The sequence below is a fragment of the Amborella trichopoda genome, chromosome 5, assembly GCF_054954075.1.
Source record: "Amborella trichopoda isolate Santa Cruz 75 chromosome 5, AtrichopodaSantaCruz75HAP2 v2.0, whole genome shotgun sequence".
NCBI classification, from domain to species: Eukaryota; Viridiplantae; Streptophyta; class Magnoliopsida; order Amborellales; family Amborellaceae; genus Amborella; species Amborella trichopoda.
In genome coordinates this window covers 3,671,931-3,693,860 of record NC_142340.1, presented here as the reverse complement: position 1 = coordinate 3,693,860, position 21,930 = coordinate 3,671,931, and the positions used below count along the sequence as shown (strand labels likewise).

The window sequence follows — 21,930 nt, the reverse complement described above, 5'->3', positions numbered from 1 at the left end:
AAGTATTTTTTAAAAAATAATAATATTTTCTTGATAAATAAAATCATCACAAGCCATTTTAACATTAACCTTTGTATTTTGAGGGTTTGTTAACTCTAGACAAATCATATAATTTATTATAATATATTATAAAATAAATTTAATAGGAGCCTTCACGTGAGCTCATGTGGAACTCATGCTTTATACGTACGATATAGATAGTTTAGCCTTTAAATATATTTTAATAAATCTTTTAAAATTAATTCATTTTAAGCTCTTCCAAATGAATCTAATAATGCGCCTGATGGGTTTGCTTGTGCGTTATATTATTTAGAAAAAGAATAGAATCCTTTACCCTTTTCAGATGGAATGTGAATTGCACCTACTCACAACATTTTTCTGTCAGGAACAAGGTTGTATATGTTAGAATTCGTGGGAGCATAGATGCACGGATATGTTAGAATTTGTGAGAACATAGATGCACAGACATTGAATGGAGAATGAAGATAGAAAAAAAGATAACACAACATTTTTACGTTGTTCAGGCCAAAGCCTTATGTCTACGGATCCTAAAGCCTAATCGGCTATATCTTCACTATTTTGGATGAATGTTTACCTCAATGAGTATCTTTATATATAAAGGACAATCACACCTAGAGATTCTAGATCATTAATTTTAGAAGCATTCCCAAATGTATAGGTTATTAAAATTAAAAACATTCATTTCAAATATACTTGAACCTTAAATTCCACAATAAGAACAACACTTTTGCATTTAGATTAAAACTAGCATCATAAGACTCGGCCAAGTACACTTGGACTTAATCAAATTATTCGGCCTCAGTCAGTGGATGAACCGAATTCTCGTGTTCGTACTCAAGTATATGGAAATAACTATATATATATATATATATATATACCTCTGCGGTGGGGGGATGAACCTTTTTCATCTCTCGCAAAGAGGTAAAAAATCTACCCTCGCTTTTCCATTCACCAGTTGAAGCTCTAAGAGGAACTCTACCTTGCATTACAAAGATCGAGAAAATCTTTTTTGAAGTTTAAACTCGGTCAATGGAAGAAATGTAACCATCTAATTTCACATTCAATAGTCAAAATTAATTGTGACTATCTTGTATAAAAAATAAATGATCTCATTATATATATTTTTTTACAAAAAAGTCATACATAATTTTTTATTCTTTTTGCACACAAAATAGAGGCACTACTTGTATACATGCACACTTAAAAACCACATAAGGCTTGAGGGACATGTTTGGGGTAGGGATGATACTCGTGCCTGCCTAGAATGGTGTATGTTAGGCCCGAGCAATGCCTGCATTCATAACAACAAGGCCCAAACCGCACCCAGACTAAAGATAATCAGGTTAAGATGGGCTACTAAAAAAATACAAAAATCTTTTTAATATATATTTTGATTAATGGTATTGCCCTTAATGAACAGAAATAGCAGAATATGATTCATAGAAGCGACTCTAGGCTCGGACAATGATACTGATGATGACGAAATAAAAAAGAAATTAGGGTGGCCACTACTAGAACAATGCTAGCTGGTCTTACCATATGGTCTGAACTCTCTCCAAATTGGCCCAGACTGAAAGTTCAGGGCCATGCCTTAAAGCCGGCCCGATTGCCAACGGCCCTAGTTTGGGGTGGCATATTGACACGCCGTAAGTTTTCGTTGAAATTTAGCCGTACATCTCCGAATTACGCAATCCGAAATTTCTGAAAGTTTCCGGTGCATTGCGTTTCGATGAGGAGTCAAACAATGTAGGACGTTTTTGCAGGTGAAGCAACGGCGTTGATCTCGACACGTGGCATTCTCTGGTACGCTGACACTGTCCGAGATCCCGCGTGATGTGATGCAGTGACTTTCAAAATTTTGAAGTGAGGTTTCTGAAACTTGTGCCATAAAAAGTGGATCTATCTTCTTAAGGATGCAGTTTTTATGAGGCCTAGGCTTCTTAAAAACAAAGTAAAGCATCAAGTCGAAGCTTTTTTTGGAAAGCAGTTCCGCATTGGAAATCTTCATGAGGGTTTCAAAATCAATTTACAACACTAACTATGAAACTTGAAACTAGAAAAATAATATAGATCTCGTAGATATGTGAATAGTTATTTTTATGGTAAAATAGATGGTCTAGTTAATGTTACAATACAATTTTTAGAGCTTGAAATTCTGATTGTTTACACAACTCAATAATGTTGCGATGATCGATTTGAAGGTTTTTTTTATGCTAAAACTGCAATTTCATTAAGTTTTGAGGTGAGACTTTACTTATTTTGATAGGGTTGTAGTCCTATCACAACATATTCTTTTATATTTTACGCTCAAGTCCTACTGTCCCATTTTTTATTGTACAAAGTGTATTTTAATTTTATTTTTCTATTTATGTACCAAATTAAACTCAAATTTAGTATTATTTATACTTTATCTGTTTATACAAAATAATTTAAAATAATAAATAACTAAAAATATCCCAACACTGCATTTTAGTAATTTTATTTATTTCAAGTATTTTAAAATATTTTTTATGTATGTATAATGGAGGAGACCCTAATCAAAGTTCTAAAATTAAAATAGACTTTTTCTATAAATTTCCCTTCATATATGTTAACTCGAAGTACATGCAAGATAAAACCAGAAAATTTTATTGTGATTTTTAAACAAGTCTATTGATTTTCTCCTTTGGCGTTTTTTATGAGTTGATGTAAAATAAAGCTTATAACTGATAATTGTTTTTGAGCTTATGTTTTTATAGATGTAAAGAGTAATACTTGTTGGAAACGATCTTTATTTGAATGTTGGAAGACCTCCGTGGAGTTTGCCACAATTTTGGAATGAAATCTTTGATCTAAGTCGGAATCGGATTGTGTCCTTCTACACGTTTAACGTGAAGCAAATGAGGCGACGGATACTTTGGCGAAGAATGATGTTCATCTTTTGTCTACGTCTATTTTCTTTGCTTCGAATATGTAATCCAATTACAAAGTTTAAGCAATAAAATTCGGTGATCTTTGTTCGAATTGATTATTTATCTGATATTATTCTCCTCCTATATGGTCATTGTTATTTCCAAATTCTTGTTTTGATATATTTTTTATCATAATTGAACTGCCTAAAAACTTAAGCAATAAATTATGTTGATATCACGTGGGGAATCATACTTTGGTGGGGAATCATACTTTGGTTTCTTAGTCTGGGTTTGGATTCCTATTTTTCTTGGGGATAGGGTTTTTTATTTTTTTTGTTAACCAAATCATCTTGAGCGCTTACGCATTCCAAAATTAAGATTTCTAGATAGAGAACCGGTGAGAGGGTATGTTCTAATATGGTAAGAGCCCTTCTTTTCTTTTATGTTAATTTTTAGAGAAAGCAGCGGTGTGGCCCTTTGTTGTTCTTCTTGCTTGTAATAATCCTTTTAGACTTACTAATTGCATAAGAGTTTAATTCTTTTTGCTATTGGAATGAATTGGATATGAATTTTGATTTTTTCATTAAAAATCTTATTAAATTGTTTGTCAAGAAAAAGTTATTAAATTGTGAAATTAATGTATAAATATTTTATATATAATTTAGATGCTTTTTATGATGACGTGAGTTTTTAATCCTCTCTTTATATTTGAAAAAGGTTTATATAAAGTTGAGACTTTAAATTGTGGAAGTAAGGTGCACATTAAAATTGGATTGAAAAAGGTTATTTTGACATTAGAAAACTATCTAATTGATCATCTCTTGATCAATATATATAAATATGGAAAAAGAAAAAAATGATTTCAAATCCTAAAACTAGTATATCTTGTAACACATTATTTGGGCTGTCTATTTTCAAGATTTTCATGTTTGAACCATTTTTGGAGTTCAAAATTTTATAATTAGAGATGAAAATAGATTTTGGGACTACCTTAACAATTTCAACACCAAATATATCTTATATGAAAGTTTGGAGGTCAACCTTATGCCAACCTCACCATTTATTTTTTCTTTTTTTATACATCTTTATAAAAGTCTTTTGCTATAGATCAACTTTTTTGAGTTCTATTTTTTATATAATTGTTTTCATCTCAGTTGGACTTCCTATGTTGTCCATAGTGTACTTATGAGTTTTTTTTTTTCCTTTATTACTTTTCTTAAAAATTAGACTTTCCTACTCTGATAGGGGCCACGTCTTGAGACGTAACCTAAGCCGTAACCTAAGTCATAAGACATATTTAAGATTTTATTTTGCCAATTTTATTGATGTGATTTTGGTAATTACCGTCATAAAGGGCTTAATGATATACCTTACCTTAAAAATATAGTGTCAACATAATCTTGAAAACCACCTTCAATCTTCACATATGTTAGGGGTCAAATCCTTTCTTCAACTTTCAAAGAAAAAAAAAGGTTAAACTTTTGTCCGGTCAGCTGCCAAAAAAAAAAAAACCTAGGGTGGCAAAAGCTCATTGTCATGGAAAAATCATTTTTAACGAATATTTTTTTTTGACAAATAAATTTTAGGGTCCGAACATAAAACACTAATTTTTTTAAAAAGAATTGAGTCTAGGATATAGGGTTATAAATCATCAAGCGCTGACCAATTAAGCCATTTTTACCTAATATTTATATCATAACCTTATAATAAGCTATAGACAAAAGAAATTGAAACATTAATATACTAATACCAAGCATTGACCAATTCTTCTATATTTTCTTCCCCCTTAAAAGCATGTACACGATGCTCCCAAGGAAGTATAGTTTACTTCTACTCCCTCAGAAGATTAAGAAGATTTATTTGGGGGGATTTTTTTTCAATTTGAAATTTTGGGAATCACTTAAGAATCACGTCATAATTATTATTGTTAAAAAAAATTAAAATTTGAGTTTTCTGACACTTAAATCTCAATATCTAAAATTTGGATGAACTCAATTAAACTGGGACATTATTTTTTCAAGTGCATGGAGTGTGTAAATAATAATTTTTTGCAGGAAAAATTACACATATATCCATTATTTTAAACATTATTACAATTTTACCTGAAACTTTCACTTATTACATTCAAAATTTTGGATATTACATGTGTACCCGTTCATAGGAGCCCCAAATTGTTTTTCCAATATTGCCCTATTTTTGGATCTTCAGGATCTAAAGAAAAAAGATTTCAGAACTTAAGGTCCGAAATTTCTCTATTTCAAATTTACTATCCCAAAAAAAAAAAAAAAATTGGACCATCAAAATCTTAAATTTCCCTAATTTGGGATCTTCAGTATCAAAAATAAAAAAAACATTTCAGACTTTAAAATTGTAGATTTTTTATTCTATAATTTTTGGATTTTGAATATTATAAAATTTCAGATTTTAAAAATCCAAAAAATTCAATCATACTTAGTTCATGCAAAACTAAATTTCAGATTTTCTCAACATTTTGTCAAGTAACCATATTGCCCTTTTCAGATTTCCAAGATATGAAATTTATTTTTGCATGAACTACAATTGAATTTTTTAGATTTTCAAAATCTGAAATTTTTTAAAAATCCAAAAATTATAAAATAAAAAATCTACAATTTCGAAATCCAAAATGTTTTCTTATTGAGGATACTAAAGATCCAAAAATAGGGAAGTTCTGGACTGTGATAGTCCGGATTTTTTTTTTTGGATCCTAAAGATCTAAAATAGGAAAATTTCAGACCTTTAAGTTCCAAATTCTTTTTTTTGTTTTGGATCCTAAAGAAAAATTAGGCAATATTTGTTTGGAAAAAAATTCGGGGATCCTAAGAACGAATATGCATGTCATATCCAAAATTTTGAATGTAATAAGTGAAAAAATTTAGGTAAAATTATAATTTATTACTAGTCTACCCATTTTATATCAGTTATTACAACATTTTGTCAATAATTTTAAAAATGACAAAATTGCCCTTTTGGATTTTCAAAATCCTAAATTTATTTTTGGGTGAACTCAGTGATTGACTTTTTCGAATTTTCAAAATTTGAACTTTTTAAATTTTCAAATTTTAAAATCCAAAAATTATAAAATAAAAAATCTACAATTTCAAAGTCCAAAATGTTTTTGTATTCCGGACATTAATTATATGGATTTTTTTTTTTTTTTTTTTTTTGGGAATCCTAAAGATCTGAAAATAGGGAAATTTTGAACCTTGAAGCTTTGAATTCTTTTTTTTATTTCGGATTCTGAAGATAAAGAAATAGGGCAATATTGGAAAAAAAAATTGGGACTCCTAAGATTGGATATGCAAGTAATGTCCAAAAATTTAACTGCAATATATGAAAGTTTTATGTAAAAATGTAATAACTCTATAAATAATGGATATATGTGTAATTTTTCCAATATCTTTTGGCTCCATTTAAACCAAATCCCATATCGCTATTACGTCATACTCTTTTTAATATATCTATTTGTGGTTGTAATCTTCCTTTTTCTTGTAAATCAAATATTATTTGCTTATCTGAAATGAATAATGAAGGGCTGAAATTTTCTCTAGCGACACTAGTGGCATGATGGTAAGATAACTTATTATATAAGAACTCCTATGTTTACTCAAGTTAGTTTGAGCATATTTAATGCATACTACAACCAATCCAAATTAATTACCCGAAAATAAAGAACAAATCTTAATCAGAAATCTTTAATATAAATTGGAGGAATAATTTAGAGAGAAAACCGAAAGGAGAACCATTTCCGAAGGCATGTTCTGATTTATGTATTATTTTTGTACAAGACTTTCATGTTTTCAAAAGATTAACTAGTTACTAATCACAATTAAATATCTTGATAACCACCCAAAGATTCCCAAATTTGTTTTAATAATTTTCTCAGACATTTTTGATTAAGATAATTGATTTTCAACCCTCAAATCATCACATGGCAAGATGTTTTTTAAGAAATAATTAAATGAATGCTTTAAAATCTGAGACATTAAAAAAAAGCTACAAAGCATTCTTCCAAATTTGGGATCAAAGCAACACAGGGAGGCTCTTGACACCCACATAAATCAAATAAAACGATTTTAAATAGCCAACGACACCGAAAATATAGAAGAAGAAAAAAAAAAAAAACACAAGCCATGTACGAATTTTTTTTTTTCTTTTTTTTTTTTTTTTTTACGAAAAAAATTGATTCATTAGTAGGAACTCTTTTTTGTTTGTCTAAATATTTAACAAAAGGCGTATCAGATGAATCTAATACAAAAAGGAGGCATGCCTTAATCCTAGCTCACCAAGAAAGTAAACTCAATATTCAAAGAATTATGTATTTCTAGGAAGAATTAATTTTTCAGAATTAACCCTATAAAAATTTGATTAAAAAGAGAATCATTGGATTCATTGGAATATTGCAGAGACTGTCATATTTCCTATGAAATCTACAGCTCATGGATGAAATTGTTAATAATTAACATGAAAGAGAGACTTTGATGGTCTTAGGGCAACCATGTCTGAATGAAACAGTGGGACATGAACGCAGACGTAAAATATCGAGTAAAGTTTCACATTGCAATAAATATGAGCGATATTTATGCAGATCCAAAAAATGAATTTCCCTCTTTCCATCTCCATTGTTCAGCAAGATAAAGAAGTGTATCACCATCATAACATCTACCCAGTGGCTAAACACCAGATCAATCACTTATCATTTTTTGGAGGATATGTTGCATCATGTGGATGAGGCCTACCAAACCATCAATCGCGTAATCGATCATCTCACTAATAAATTCTGGGAGAAATTAGGGGTCATTAATTGAGATGGTGAGAGAGGTAGATGATGTAGTTGAAGTTGAAGCAGTATCGACTTTGTTTCTAGACCGGAGGATAGGGAGTTGTTATGGAATGGAGCACTTAGAGAGGGTTGCTATGGAGAGGCAAGCCGTTAGGCTTGCAGTGGAGTCGTTAAAGACAGTAGATATGGAAGATGAAGAAGTTGTCTGCACTATTTGCATATTTGAGATGGATTTTGGAACGGTTGATGCGAAGGCGATGCCGTGTTGGCACAAATATCATGGGGAGTACATTGTTGCTTGGCTAGAGTACGAGAGTAGCTGCCGTTACCAACTGCCTACTGCGAAGTGAATAATTTATCCTTTTGTTTTTTTGTGTTTGTGTAAAAAATGTCCATGACCTTGATAGTGCTTTTATTTCATATTCTTGGTTATAGATTTAAGAGAAATACTTGCTGGAATCGGCCTTTCTCAGTAATCTCTTCAATTTACGATCCTTTTTCGAATTGATCATTTTTTTCACATTAATATCTACCATATATTGTCATTGTTATTTTCTATATTCTTGTTTTATTCTATTTTTATCATAACTGGAACTACCTAACAACTAAATTGAAGGTATGGAAGCACAATGAGTACTTGAGGGTTTTTTATTTTTTTATTTTTGGGAAATTATAAAAAATATAACTTTATTTTCTCCTAATTGAAAAAAAAAAACCTCAACGTTCATAAACCTCATACACGCCTTTTTTTAGGCTTTTTTTTTTTAATCAAACTAGTCTTCGTAGTAGTCATATTATTGTGAAGCTCTAGCATTATGGTACTTTAAATGTTGTAATGATTACCCCATTTTATACTGCATTTTAAATACCGTGATAACTTGAAGTATTTTAAATGGCAAAACTCAAAAACAAGGGTGTAGACGAGGTTTATGAAAGTTAAAGATTTTTTTTTTTTTTTTCTAATTTATCAAAAATTAAAATATATTTCTGATAATTTTTTTTTAAATTTATAAATAAATTTTTTATAAAAAAAAATATAGTGGGGCTGCCCCACCTCAAAGGTGTAAATGGATTCAAGTCAAGCTGATCCCGTCTTGACTTGATTAGGTCCTAGCTGTACTCGAACCTGACCCAGTAGTTTGTGTCTAAATATAAAAATAATAAAATAATATTTTATATGTTTCATAATATATGAAGAGTATATTTTAATCGATATTACATGTAATATATTTGGTCGATCCTGATTTAGACCCAAGTCAAATCAACCCATGGAGTTGAGTGGTTGGTCTCACCCAAATGCCTCCCCTATCAAGCCCTGAACACCGGGCCTAGATTACAGACTTCACCCGCTCTCTAGCAAAATTTATCGGTCCAGACCCAGGTTGTATGGGCCGATCAACCGGGGCCATTACCTCACCTAATCCCAGAAGGGTCCGTTAATCTACGAACGCCAATCTCTGTAACATTCAATGCGTTAAGTGTCCGTTTTGGCTACTCTACTAAAGGAAGGGAATTTACCCTCCCATCCCCTGAGAAAAGGGGGTTATTAGGCATGCTAGTCAAATTGAAATATCGATGACCAGTGTAGGAAAGTGCAAATTGGGCCGGGTGCTCGGCCTAGGTCCGAGCCGATTATGAGTAATTTGGCCCGAGTTGCGTCGAGTTTTGGCGAAAGGCCAAAAAGTGTTAAAAAATAAAAAAGAAATACTAAAAAAATTCTTCATAATAGGATTTTGAAACAAAATCAATTGTGACGGGGATATATTAAAATTAATAAAAAAAATAATATAAAAATAAGTAATTATCTCCAAAACACTATCCAATCTTTGTTAAAATGATAAAAAACATAAAAAAACCACATTGTTAATAAATATCTAATCTTTTAAACTTTTTATGATTTTTTTGGATGTATATTAGGATCCCCGTGAGCACCTAACTTGAGAACCCAACTCAGGGATAGTCAGGCTTGCTAGGGTGGCGAGCTTGAGTTACTTGGGTACGTTTGAGCTAGCTCGCCCGAGTAAACAAATTAAGGAAAACTTCATAATACTTTCTTTTAGGTAATTCATTGAAGAAGACATACCCCTACTATACTTTAGGAGTTGGTGTTTTTGAAGGTGTTAGTGTTTTTCAAATACTTTAAAAGTTGGTGTTTTTGAAGGTGTTAGTAGGATAGTGTTAATGGGAATGAAAACTACGACGTGGTGGCTAGGGTGTAGGGTGGTACCACCACGACCCAGCCCACAACTTCATTATATGACAAGTGGAAACGTTTCTCGTGTATTAGGATGTAAGAGTCCGACTTTGGACTCAAACCACATCTGAAGCATTCGTAAATCTATTTATTCCTTGAATCAATGAATCAATGAATTTCAACCTTAAATAATTAAAAGTAAGAGGCACCTCCAATTTTGTTTGAAGATGTAATTTTGGTATCCAAAATCTTAGGGTAGCTTGAAAATCTATTTTTATCTCTAATTATGAAATGTAAAACTCTAAAACTAGTGTAGATCTCCCAGATCTATAAACATTTGAACTATTGAAAATGGACCGTCAAAGTAATATGTTACAAGATACACTATTTTTAAGAATTGAAATCTTATTTTTCTTTTTGGATCCATATATCTCAAGGTGAATATGATCAATTGGAGGGCTTTCTTGTTAGTCAACCTTTTCTAATGGGTTCTTGAGGCGCTCGTTACTTCTTCAATATAGACTTTATATAAATTTTTTCTAATTAAAAATAAAAATTAATCACAAAAAAACTACAAGATAGATCCTTTTTCAAGCTAACAAATTTACATTTGTCTTTTTAGATTCATGACTATAGAGATTGAGAGATAGACATGTAGATATCTAGATCCTCAATCGATTTATAAATATGGAAGGGTGGACTCATTAGAATAAGTGCATTATTACTATTTACCCAAAAAAATAGATTATTATTAGTATTTTACATTCATGATTATGATGGTAAAGATAACATGCTTATTATCATCTTGATCTTTAACGAAGTATTCTAAAATTCACCAGTAAGCATAGGAAATTATCCACCCGAACCAAAAATTGGCGAGGATGGATTGGGTTCTTAGTCAGAACCGGGAATCAATATGATTCCCATAGACTTGTCCAATTCTATAAGAGGATAGAACCAATCTATTAGGGATGAGACGATTTGAATTGCCCAAATCTATCAGTACTATCTTTATTATTATTATTATTATTATTATTATTATTATTATTATTATTATTATTATTATTATTATTATTATTATTATTATTATTAATATTATTAATATTATTATTATTATTATTATTATTATTATTATTATTATTATTATTATTATTATTATTATTATTATTATTATTATTATCTTTATTATTATTATTATTATCATTATTATTATTATTATCATTATTATTATCATTATCATTATTATTATTATTATTATTATTATTATTATTATTATTATTATTATTATTATTATTATTATTAGTTTTCAAAATCAAAACCACCATTTAATATGGGAAAAGATGTATATCCCCTCTCTAAAGTTGTTATTCCAAATAAGCCCTCGGTTCATGAACCCCCAAGTTAAAACAAAATGACATTAAACCTCCTTTTTACTTTTTCTATTGTTTAAATTACTGCATTTGCCTTCTTCTTTTTTTTCCCCTAAGAACCTCATCGTATAAATGGCATTTTTTATGCATCTTTTAACTTATGAGTTTCATGGGTGAGAGAGAGAATTAAGTATTAAAAAAATGGTTGCTGGAGAGAGGGAGAAGAGATCCAACGTGAGGAAGAGAGAGAAAAAGGGAAAAACTTTTTCAGGATTTAAATAACGTAGAATATTGATTAAGACAGAAAAAGAAAGGCAAATTATATAATTTAGACAAGAAAAAAAGTTTATATAAGAGTTGTAACTTTAAAATGTACAATTAAATATGTAGGATATTGTTTTAATGTTAAAAAAATTCTAATTAATCATCTCGACATCGAGATGGATGAATATGAAAAAAAAAAAAAAATTTTGATACCAAGGAACAATGCATTTTACAACACATCATCTAGACCGTCTATTTTCAAGATTTTCATATGTTTTTAGATCTACTTGATTTTAACCGTTTTCTAAATTTAAAATTTTATAATTAAAAATAAAAATAAATTAAAAATTTTTTATACCAAAAATACATAATAAAATTGAAGGCGCGTTTTAATTGGATTGTTTAAGGTCGCAACCTTATACAAACCACATCCTTTAGAGGCAGTTCCGCAAAAATCACTTAATATAAGGGGTAATTTGGCCACAAAAGAAAACATTTAAAACTTGGCAGTTGCTTATCGGTGTGATCCTGAGCAACTCGTATCTTCAGGATTAAAAGCCACCGCAATTAATTAATCTTCAGAAAATAATCCCAATTTCCGAGGTCAGCGTAGTCTGCTAATTAATAATACTTGCGATAATTTAAAAAATTAATTAAACCGTTAATTCCTCCATTCATTCACTTTCAATATAGGAGTCTGCAGATTTTAAATCCCTTTCAATATAAGTTTCTGCAGATTTCAAACGCAGAGCCATCTCACTAGATCTATCAATCCCTTTTCATTTCGGATCGGATCTCAATTCTTAACAAAAATGGTAAATTAAGGTTTCTTTTATTTCTAATGTTCATTTTGGTGCTTAAAGTAGGGTTCCTTTTTGTGACTTTTCTTCTGGTTCTGTAAACCTAGGGTTTTCTGATACTGGCACTGAGATGCTAAAATGGTGAAATCAGGTTTTATTTCTTGGTGAATTAGGGTTCTTTTGAACTCAAAACCACTTGAATGCTGCAGCTTGATTGTTTGTGTTTGTAATCCAAGTATGTGCAGGATTTATAGATCCATTTACGTGGTATCATGGCAATTAGGGTTCATGACTGTTATTTAGGTAAGATTATTGAGTAGTCAATTGATTTTGGTGAATGCTTTTATTGTTTCCTTTAACTCTGGAAATTGCGGGAAGATTATGGCACCAATTGGACCAACAATAATGAGGAATTTTGTAAAAACAATGGCCTTTTTGCCCTATCCCTAGCTTGAGTTGAGAATCTGACTGATTAGCCACCAAAATTATAACAAGTATTTGCAGAAAATGCAATTTTTCTTAGAAAAACTTCAGGCCAATTTTGCTTAAAAAGTGAAGAATTTTTTTTTTAATTCAGACAGGTATAAGTTGCAATCTTCATCCTTTTTCTGACTGTTCTAGTGGACTTTATTGTGTTCTATTTTTGTCCAAATTCAAATAATGGATGAATTTTGAATTCAGATTTTCTGAAATCTGATAAATTTTCTCTAAAATCTCCCATCCTCAATTTCTGGTTTTTTTAATAGGTACATTGTTGTTCCCTTTTGTTCAAATGCAGTTCATTATTGGTGGATATTTCAGTTTTGAATTAAATTGAGTCCAAGTTTTAGAATCCAAAAATTTTATTTGTATTTTTTGGCACTAAGTACTGGTAAGGCCTGCTTTTGAGCTTGTTTTGGTATGCTTTATGATGGAAAGTAGTGACTTAACCAAGTTCTTTTCATCCCTGTGCAAGGAGAGTGATATCACTAGTATCTTTACCCTTGCTTTGATTGATCTGTGCAATTGGTTTCATTTATTTGTTTTTTTTTTCCTGACTATATGTCCAGAAAATGTTTTCTTTATTTGTTTTTTTTTTTCTTTTTGGTTGGCTAGATTTCCAGAAAATGTTTTCTTTTTTCTTTTGTTCTTTCTTATTCCATCAATTCATCTTTATCCTTTTATTTGTTATTTTTTTCTAGAAAATGGTTAGATTTCTAGTATTGTTTATTTTCTTCTCTTTTTGGGTGGTTACGGATCCAGAAATTTTTATTGGTTTTGTGTCTGTGGTGTAAAAGTAGTTATGGTCTCTGCATGGAAATCTCAACGAAACTGTAGTTTTTCTCTTCTATTCTTCATTAGTATTATTTTTATGGTAAATAGTGATTTGTACATGTTCTCAGACTTCTGCATTGATATGTTTGAATCAGTTCATGATGGAGGGTTACAACTTGTCATTTTACTTTCAGGTACCTGAGCTTAAGAGGCTATAATTTGTGTGTGTTATGAATCAGATTAGTCAGCAGTTGCAGTATCGGTATTCTTTTCCCCAGGTATTCTTTTGTTAAATTTGCTTATTACCCTTAACATGAAACTAAATTAATGACTCTATTGATTATAATCTGTTCTATAAATTCTTACTGAAATGGTTTAATTACTGAATTGTGGCAATCATATTCGCTCTAAAAGACCACTGAAATTCCTTTTAAGGCATATGATTGTACAAATTACCTATGAAATCCTGAATTCTAGACTTCTTAAAAATTCATGTTATTGGTCACAAGTTGACAATAAGTATTCATACCACAGCATAAAAAAACTATATGTGCGAATGTTCTCCCGCAAGGCTTAAGCTGAAGAGGGAGAAATGGTGACACTTGTGATCCCCATTATTTTGGCTGAAACTGGGTGGATTAATGTAGGAAAAGTATAATACTATAATCACGTGGACTGCATAACACAGAGTCCATTGTGGTCATGACTCATGACCATCCAATGATATGATGACATGTGATGGAGAGAGGAGTGGGACCCTTCAGAGGATGGCATGACCCCAAGGTTACTTTAATTCTCTCCATCGTTGTCCATTTCATCTGATGATCATTCGCCGTATGGACTACCTCTTTTTATATTACGCCTCCCTTAGTTATCTATATAAGAGCCCAGATTTTTAAAGCTTCATTTTCTTTTTTTTGCATTAAGTATTTTCCTTAGTCCTATTTCATCTCCATAATCGATTTTTTTAAAATCAGGATATAAAAGATATTTTTGAGGAAATTTTTTTTTGACAACTTTTATATTAGATTTAGATAACAAATCAAAGAACTTCTTTAAGTAGAGGTTTTAGGGATGAGGATTTCGGGAGAGAGATAAAGAGAGGGAGATGTTGTAGGAAATTTGGACCAAAATAATAGTGGCGAGAAATTTAAAAGTCATAACCCTATTTGATTTCCCCTTTTGTTTGAGTGTGTGTATGTGCACGTACACGCGATTATGCTTGGTCATATGCGCATGTTGCCTTTAGGAGCCTGCTTCTGAATTTGATGCTCTGTTTACTGTTCATAATGGGTTCCTTTTTTTTCCCTCTTCAGGCCAAACCGTTTGTGTTTCATCTCTGGTTTCCTTTTATATTACTATGTTTCGCCAACCTTCCAGCCGAAACCAAAGAAACAAGGGATGGAAAGTTAAACATGCGTTTCAAATAGCTTTGCTGCTTGCTGTATCGATATGGTTGCTTTATCAACTCAAACATTCCAATCAGAAGAGGAATAGTGATCAGCAGACTAACCTAAAACTCAGCCAAGATAGTGAGAATGAAGGCATCATCCTTGTTGGGCGTAAAGAGCAACCAGGGTCAAAGCATTTGACACTAGATGATGATAAAGCTGGAGAGGGAATAAATGAACAAGAGGGAGATACTAAACCTGGTGAAAATGATACTGAAGATGGAGGGGGTGGAGATGATGAGATAGACAAACATAATGAAGAAAAGGAACTTGAGAGTTTGGAGAAACATTTTGATGATGAAAGAGAAAATCAGAGTAAGAGAGAAACTTATAAGGGAAATGAAAGTTCAGAGGAGCATGTGCATGAGACGCAAACTCATAATGAAAATGAGGGTTTAGAACACGGACATGTAGGAGACACATGGACTAAAAGCATGAGTAATGAAGATGAACTTCAGAAGTCCTCTGAACTGGTAATCAATGAAGGAGCAGAAAATAAGAGTGATACCCAAAAGGGTGTTGTGGAAGGAAATAATGGTTCAACAGAACAACACCCTCAAGAAAGAGAAAGTCATATTGAAACTGTTGTCAATGGGGATGAATCTCAGAAGACCTCTGAAGAATTACAAAATGGAGAGGGGGAAAATAAGAGTGCTGCACAAACAGTAGTTGGGGAAGAGAATGGTACCCCGAAAGAAGTAGTCCATGATGACGCAGAAACCCAGACCGAAAATGTGGGTCCAAAAGAAGATACTCTTAAAGAGAAAGAAACCCATAATGGAAGTATGGGTAATGATGAGGCATCACAAAAGTCTTCTGATCAACCACACATCTCAGAGAGAGAAGACACGAATCAAGCTCAAATAGGAGATGGCAAAGAAGCTGGATCTTCAGATAATCCTCAGGCCAAAGAAAGTTCAAATGAAGAAGGTAAGTCTGAAAAATCTTCTGATGAGAGTTACATTAAACTAACTACGGATGAATCCCCTTTGCAGTCCAATGCAACAGAGGAAGCTGTTCTTGATCAAGGAACAAAAACACATGATTTCTCTGATGAGAATGGGGTTCCAAGAGATGGTGAGGAGATTGGAAAACTTTCATTTAATGACACAAGTGCCCAAAACCAATTAGTAGTTTTGGAACAAGAAACCATGTCCAGTGATATGTCTCAAAATGTTTCATCACTTTCTGTTCCTGATAACCAAAATGGAACTGAGACGATGGGTAACTCATCTCCAGATAATGAGACAAGTGGTTCGGGGGTTCCAGCCAATAATGGGACTCCAGAGGGAGATGGGGCTCCATCTCAATTAGGGAATGAAACTTCAAAGATAGAAACTTTAAGCCATGAGATAGAAATATCAAAGAGTAATAGAAATGCTGATCTGGAAGCCTCTGGTTTGGTGGTTGCCGAAGAAGAGAGAGATGCTCCGAGAAACCTTGATATGCAGACCCAAGTTGAAAACCAGGGGAAGAGCTCAGAATAAGTCTTGAGGCATTGAGGTTGCCAGGTTGGACAATTTTAAGAGTAGTCTAGCTATTCTCACTAATTATTTCGGAATCGTAAGATTCTTAAATGTCGATTTTAGATATCTGGTTCTTTACTCACTACTTTACTTGTAAGATGATGCTGAATTGGAGGATGGGATTTTTTTTCTTGTCCTTATTTATTGTCAAATTTTGGCAGTTGGGTTTTAATTTTTTCTCAACCTGTCAACATTGCATACAAACTTAATTAATTTATGGACCTGTCATGTTCTCTTTCCTTCTAATTGTTTGCAGGTTTAATTGAAGAAACTATGAGAGGACCAGAAGTAAACACTGTTCTTTATCAATTATTGTTCTGGATCTACATATTTAGATTTTCCATCTCCATATTGGGCTTTTAATTTAATTGCTATCTCATGTACCTTTTTTCGCTCTTTCGAAGTACTTGGAAAATGAGCTTGTACCTCCTTTGCTCCTTTTGTTGTTAAAATGAAGTGGCACTTTGTGTTTTCTTAATGATAATTGACAGTCATGGTACCGAATTTTCAGTCAAATTATCTTCTAGTTGACCGTTCATTCACGGTTTCTTACAACAACAGATTGCTCTTTATATTCAAGGAAGAGGGCCTTCTCAATTTGTTATTCAGAGACCATACCGGCATGAATCTTACCACAGTTGAGAGAGCTGCAAACTGAAATGGCGAGCTTTGAATTCCATTGGGAATTATGCTTGTCTTTCGACAGTATTTGTGATCATTTACCATTTCCTATGGTCCAAAGAGTTTTTCATTAGTCATATTCTAATCATGTGGTTTACTTAGGCTAAGCCAATTTTGTTTTAAGTAGAACATTTTTCCCCTGGGAAAATGCTATGCTGAGATTTGTACTAAAGCATGTTATGACCTGATATGGGGAGGGAGGGGAATTGAGTCGAGTAGTTGATGATGTATGCAAAACAATGAAAAGAAAATGCTTTAGTTGCAGTGGGTCATGAGTTAAAAGTTCTGAACACTATTTGGCAACTATACTGTAGTTTAGGCTACAAAACATAAGCCCTTCATCCCTATTTTTCGTGCTTGTACTACTCATCTTTGAGGAAGGTCCAGCATCACCCATCAGGTCTGTTAGTTTCCTTGAGGGCTCCAACCCTAGCTGTAGTTCTCAGCATGCTCTGTATTTTGAAAAATGATATTGCTTAATCTAGTGTTTTAAAAGCTAAGAACACAGAAATAAGCAAGGTGGTTTTGGAACGAACATTGATTAGTGGTTGTTGTGTTTGGACAAGGTATAATTAAGTTTCACTGTCATTTTTTTCATTGTTGTTGATCTCTTTTTTTTAGTCTTGATACACAAAAATTCATGTTTGAAACTAAGAGTAGATGCAATGAAAGAGGACCACGGTTGTCCCTCATGCTTCGGCTTAGTGGTACATATATGGGTTTGCGAGAGGGAGGTCAAGGTTCCGAACTCTGGACGTTTGCCCCAAAAAGCAAAGCATGCTAACCTAGCCCATTTTTGGGAGAGGATCTTAGTCTAGTATATGTTTTCTGTGGGGTGGCTTAGTAGTGGGAATCAACTTGGGACATAGTGGATTTCAGTATGGTGTTGTGAACACTGAACAGAGTTTAAACTACTTATTGAAGAAACATTTGATTCAGCTGGCTTGGTGGCATTGAAACAATACAAATGAGACCATTACCATTATAGAAAAGTCACAAATGCCCCAGGCCGTCATATGTAAACTACCTAGGGAGTGTCATTTCTCTGCACGTAGTTTTGAAACTTCTTTGGACCTTGGGCACAGTCGATGATACGCATCTGCTACTGATTCCTGTTACTGATTCTGTAGTCTTATTGTATATTCCCGCAATGTTCTCTGATGCAGTTTTGCTTATGCAAAATATATACTTGTCTAAAGTGCTATTTGGATAATAGTTAATCTTATTTGGAGTAGACAATTCTATTTGAAGTTAATATACTTTGAATAATATTATGGGAAAATACTTCCATACCCCCAGTTTTTAAGTTTCATTTATTATTAGACCGAAAGTTTTAGAATATATCTTGATGCATGGAGATCCCATGTATTATTTCTTATAACCCCTTAGATCTACTTTAGTCACTTTAACTCTCTTTTTTTAACATAAACAAATTTTAAAAGACGTGTCTTTTATTACCCAAAACTCTCTCCGTTTTTCTCTCTCCACGTGTTTCCCAAACCCCTCTCTCACTCTATTTTTTCTCGGTAAGTAACCTCTCTCTCTAAAAACACACGAATGTGGGTCATGAATTCTCTGTAACCCACCATTAAAAATATTCCGGTACCTCAATCGCTGGCTGCTCACAGTGGAACTCGATCTTTTTTCTATATAAGGCCGTTGATGCTCTAAAGACCCCGTGTTTCTTCAATTTCTTACGCCAGAGGTCCCTTTCATTTCATCTCACTTTATTACTATCTCTAGATTCTCTCTCTTGTTTTTGAGCTTTTGCAGGATGGTGGTCTAACCTATGATTGTGGCTATGGAGTTGTAGGAAGTAGGATTATAAAATCATGGTTAGTTTATGGATTAGGAGTAGAGAGAGCAAGACTTGGATCTCGTTTTGTTGGAGTAGCTCAATCTGAGGTAGAGAGAGAGAAACCTGAGTTGGGACACTTTTCCAGTTGCGGCTGAATCTTGGGTGGTTTTTGGATTTATAGTGGTAGGCAAAGTTTGTGGCTTTCTTCTAGTCTTGCATGAATTTGTATTTCTTTCTAAATCGAGATTAGAGAAGAAGATAGTGTTCTTTCACCTAGGTTTATGGGGTTCACTGTTTGAGAGAGAAAGAGATTGAAATTTGAAACTTTATTTTGATGGGTTCCTCTATAAATTTGATGAAATGTGAATAATTGTTCAGAATTTGAAACGCGAATGCACAATTCTTTGATGGGTTTTCTTTGAGGGTCTTCTTACTGGTTCGACTGTAGGACATGGCGGCCATGGCTTGCCCTTTACAAGAGAAGCCAGTTCCTTCTCTTAGCTATGGTGGTCCTCTAAAAAGTGGAATCCATGAAGAGCTTGCTTCCCAATATTGAAGCTCGAGCTTCCTCCAAGCGTTGCCAGACAATGTGTTTGCTGTGATATCAAAATTTCTTTGCCCCATAGATGTCTGTAACCTTAGCTTGTGTTGCAAAAGCCTCACTGGTTTTGCCATTTCTGATAAGGTCTGATTCTCTCAGTGCGAGAGATTGGGTGCTCTGAAAGCTGATGATTTGATCCTATGGAGAAATTCCATGGCTTCTTATAAAGCCCTTTGTCGTTTTCTCGTTAGTGTTAGGCCTCTGGTTGGAATGTGGGTTCATCAGAACCTATAGCTTGGGAATGTGGTGTATATCATGTGAGGCTTTCTCTCTCTAGTCGCTTGCCGCTTAATTTTCAAGAACTCGGTCCTCAAGGCTTCAATAGCCCCTGTGTTTGAAATCATAAGTGAATCACTGGTTTGCTATCTTCATAGTAGAGAGATAGATCATGACTACTTTTATCCTGGTTTTTTGAAACCCATAAACAAAGATTGTAATGTTCTTTTATTTGAAGTGGAGCTTAGGAGATGTAAAATTCAGGATTTTAATCAAATAACGGAAGGGAAGCTACTGCAGACTAAGAGCTCAATTAGCTTAAATTTCGATCTTTCGAGGCTGCCTCGGCCGCGTGATGAGAGAGAAAGTAGAGGGAGAAAGAGAGTCGGTGGATGTTTGTATACATGGAGAGAGAGAGGTTACTTATGCAAAAATAAATAAATAAATAAATAAATAAAGAGGGGTTTGAGAAACACGTGGCGAGAGAAATGGAGAGAGAGTTGTGTAATAAAAAGATTTGTCTTTTAAAATTTGTTTAGGGTAAAAAAAGAGAGTCAAAGTGTTTAAAGTGGGCTTAAGGGGTTTTAAGAAATAGTACATGGCATCTCCATGCATCAAGATATATTCTAAAACTTTGGGTATAGTGAGAAATGAAACTAAAAAATTGGGGGTATGGAGATATTTTCCCTAATATTATTTTCTTAGCTGCTTTGTACATACTTTCTATATACGTAATTGATTTTGGTGATTTTCAGCTATTTTTAGTTATTTATGGCTAAAAACATGTGATTTTCAATAAATTACTTATTATAAAATTAAAAAAACTCTTAAAATAAAGATAAACTTAGACATGTTTATCATATATTATTTTATAAGGGATGCTGCTAAACAGTTGTATAATTCATTTTGAGAAGTAATTTTGTTAGAAGACTAAAATTATTAATGACAACGAGTTCATCCAAACAAGCTATAAAGAGACAGATGTTTCGATCACTATAATTACTTGTATTTTAGTTCAAAATTATATCCCGTAGTTACAATTACGCCATTGAGGCAAAAACTAATTTTTTTTTAGCAAATATGATAATCACATTATTATTGAGGTCCGCGGTGCCACTCCATTGGTATGGTACAAAAGTTTAATCTGCCACCCAAGTGTTGACCCTACGTAGGTAGGGGTGGCAATGAACCAGACCTGACCTGGGTCCGAGTATAGGTCCAAAAATTGGACCGGCAGGTCGGGCCCTGATCTAAATATTTGACCTGAACACTATTGGGGTCCGGGTTTGGGTCCATGATGACCTGATCTGAATCTAAACCGAAAAGTATTATTATTTATATAATATTTAAAGGAAAAAGTGTATATAGAGCCGAGGCTCTAAACAATCAAATTAGAGCCTAGCTCAAAAATTTCACTAGAGGAGGTTGTTTTGATGCTCAAATATCGTCAAATTGATCATCTCAACATCAAGATGCATGGACATGAGAAAAAAAGGGATTTCAAGTTGTGTAAATAATGTATTTTGTAATGCATTTTTGGACCGTCAATTTTCAAGATTTTCAAGTTTTCATAGATCTGTCGATCTACATTATTTTTGAAGCTTTAAACTTTATAAATAAAGATAAAAATACATTTTAAGGCTATCACAAAGATTTCCAGTATTGAAACCACATTTCTCGATACTATTTGAAGGTAGGCTCTAATTTGATTGTTTAGAGCCTAGGCGAACCGCACCCATATTTAAATAGTATTTAAATAATATTTACATTAATATAATCATATATTTTTAGTTAAAATATTTAAATGATACATGTATATATTTAACATAATATTTAAATATATTGTAGTATATATTTTTATTTTTGAGCCAGGTATGTTTCTAGATCCGGCCGGACCCGACCCGACCTGACCCGACATATTGCCACCCCCATACTTAAGAGGGTGCAGCTTAACTCGGCTTATCGCTTCGGCTTATATCAGCTTGTCTATCAATCCAGTGAAGAATCGTCTGCGATCATCCTTCACAATTGAAGATGTAACTTATACCAAAATTAGTTTATT

At 32.7% G+C, this 21,930-nt stretch overlaps 1 protein-coding gene across 17 annotated transcripts; it reads left to right on the top strand.

Moving 5' to 3' along the window:
* The first annotated feature begins 11,985 nt into the window (after positions 1–11,985).
* Positions 11,986–17,517, top strand: LOC18443402 (uncharacterized). Of its 17 annotated transcripts, XM_088866930.1 has the most exons (7): positions 12,081–12,144; positions 12,278–12,356; positions 12,449–12,492; positions 12,578–12,644; positions 13,790–13,873; positions 14,912–16,557; positions 16,829–17,088. In XM_088866930.1, the coding sequence occupies exon 6, from the start codon at positions 14,956–14,958 to the stop codon at positions 16,531–16,533; it is 1,578 nt and encodes a 525-aa protein (XP_088723056.1). In that variant the 5' UTR covers positions 12,081–12,144; positions 12,278–12,356; positions 12,449–12,492; positions 12,578–12,644; positions 13,790–13,873; positions 14,912–14,955; the 3' UTR covers positions 16,534–16,557; positions 16,829–17,088. The 17 variants fall into 17 exon arrangements, with proteins under 17 accessions (XP_020528788.1, XP_020528787.1, XP_088723047.1 ...); XM_020673127.2 differs by having other exon boundaries at positions 12,072–12,356; positions 12,587–12,644; XM_088866931.1 differs by lacking the exon at positions 16,829–17,088 and having other exon boundaries at positions 12,077–12,144; positions 12,587–12,644; positions 14,912–16,818.
* Positions 17,518–21,930: the final 4,413 nt, after the last annotated feature.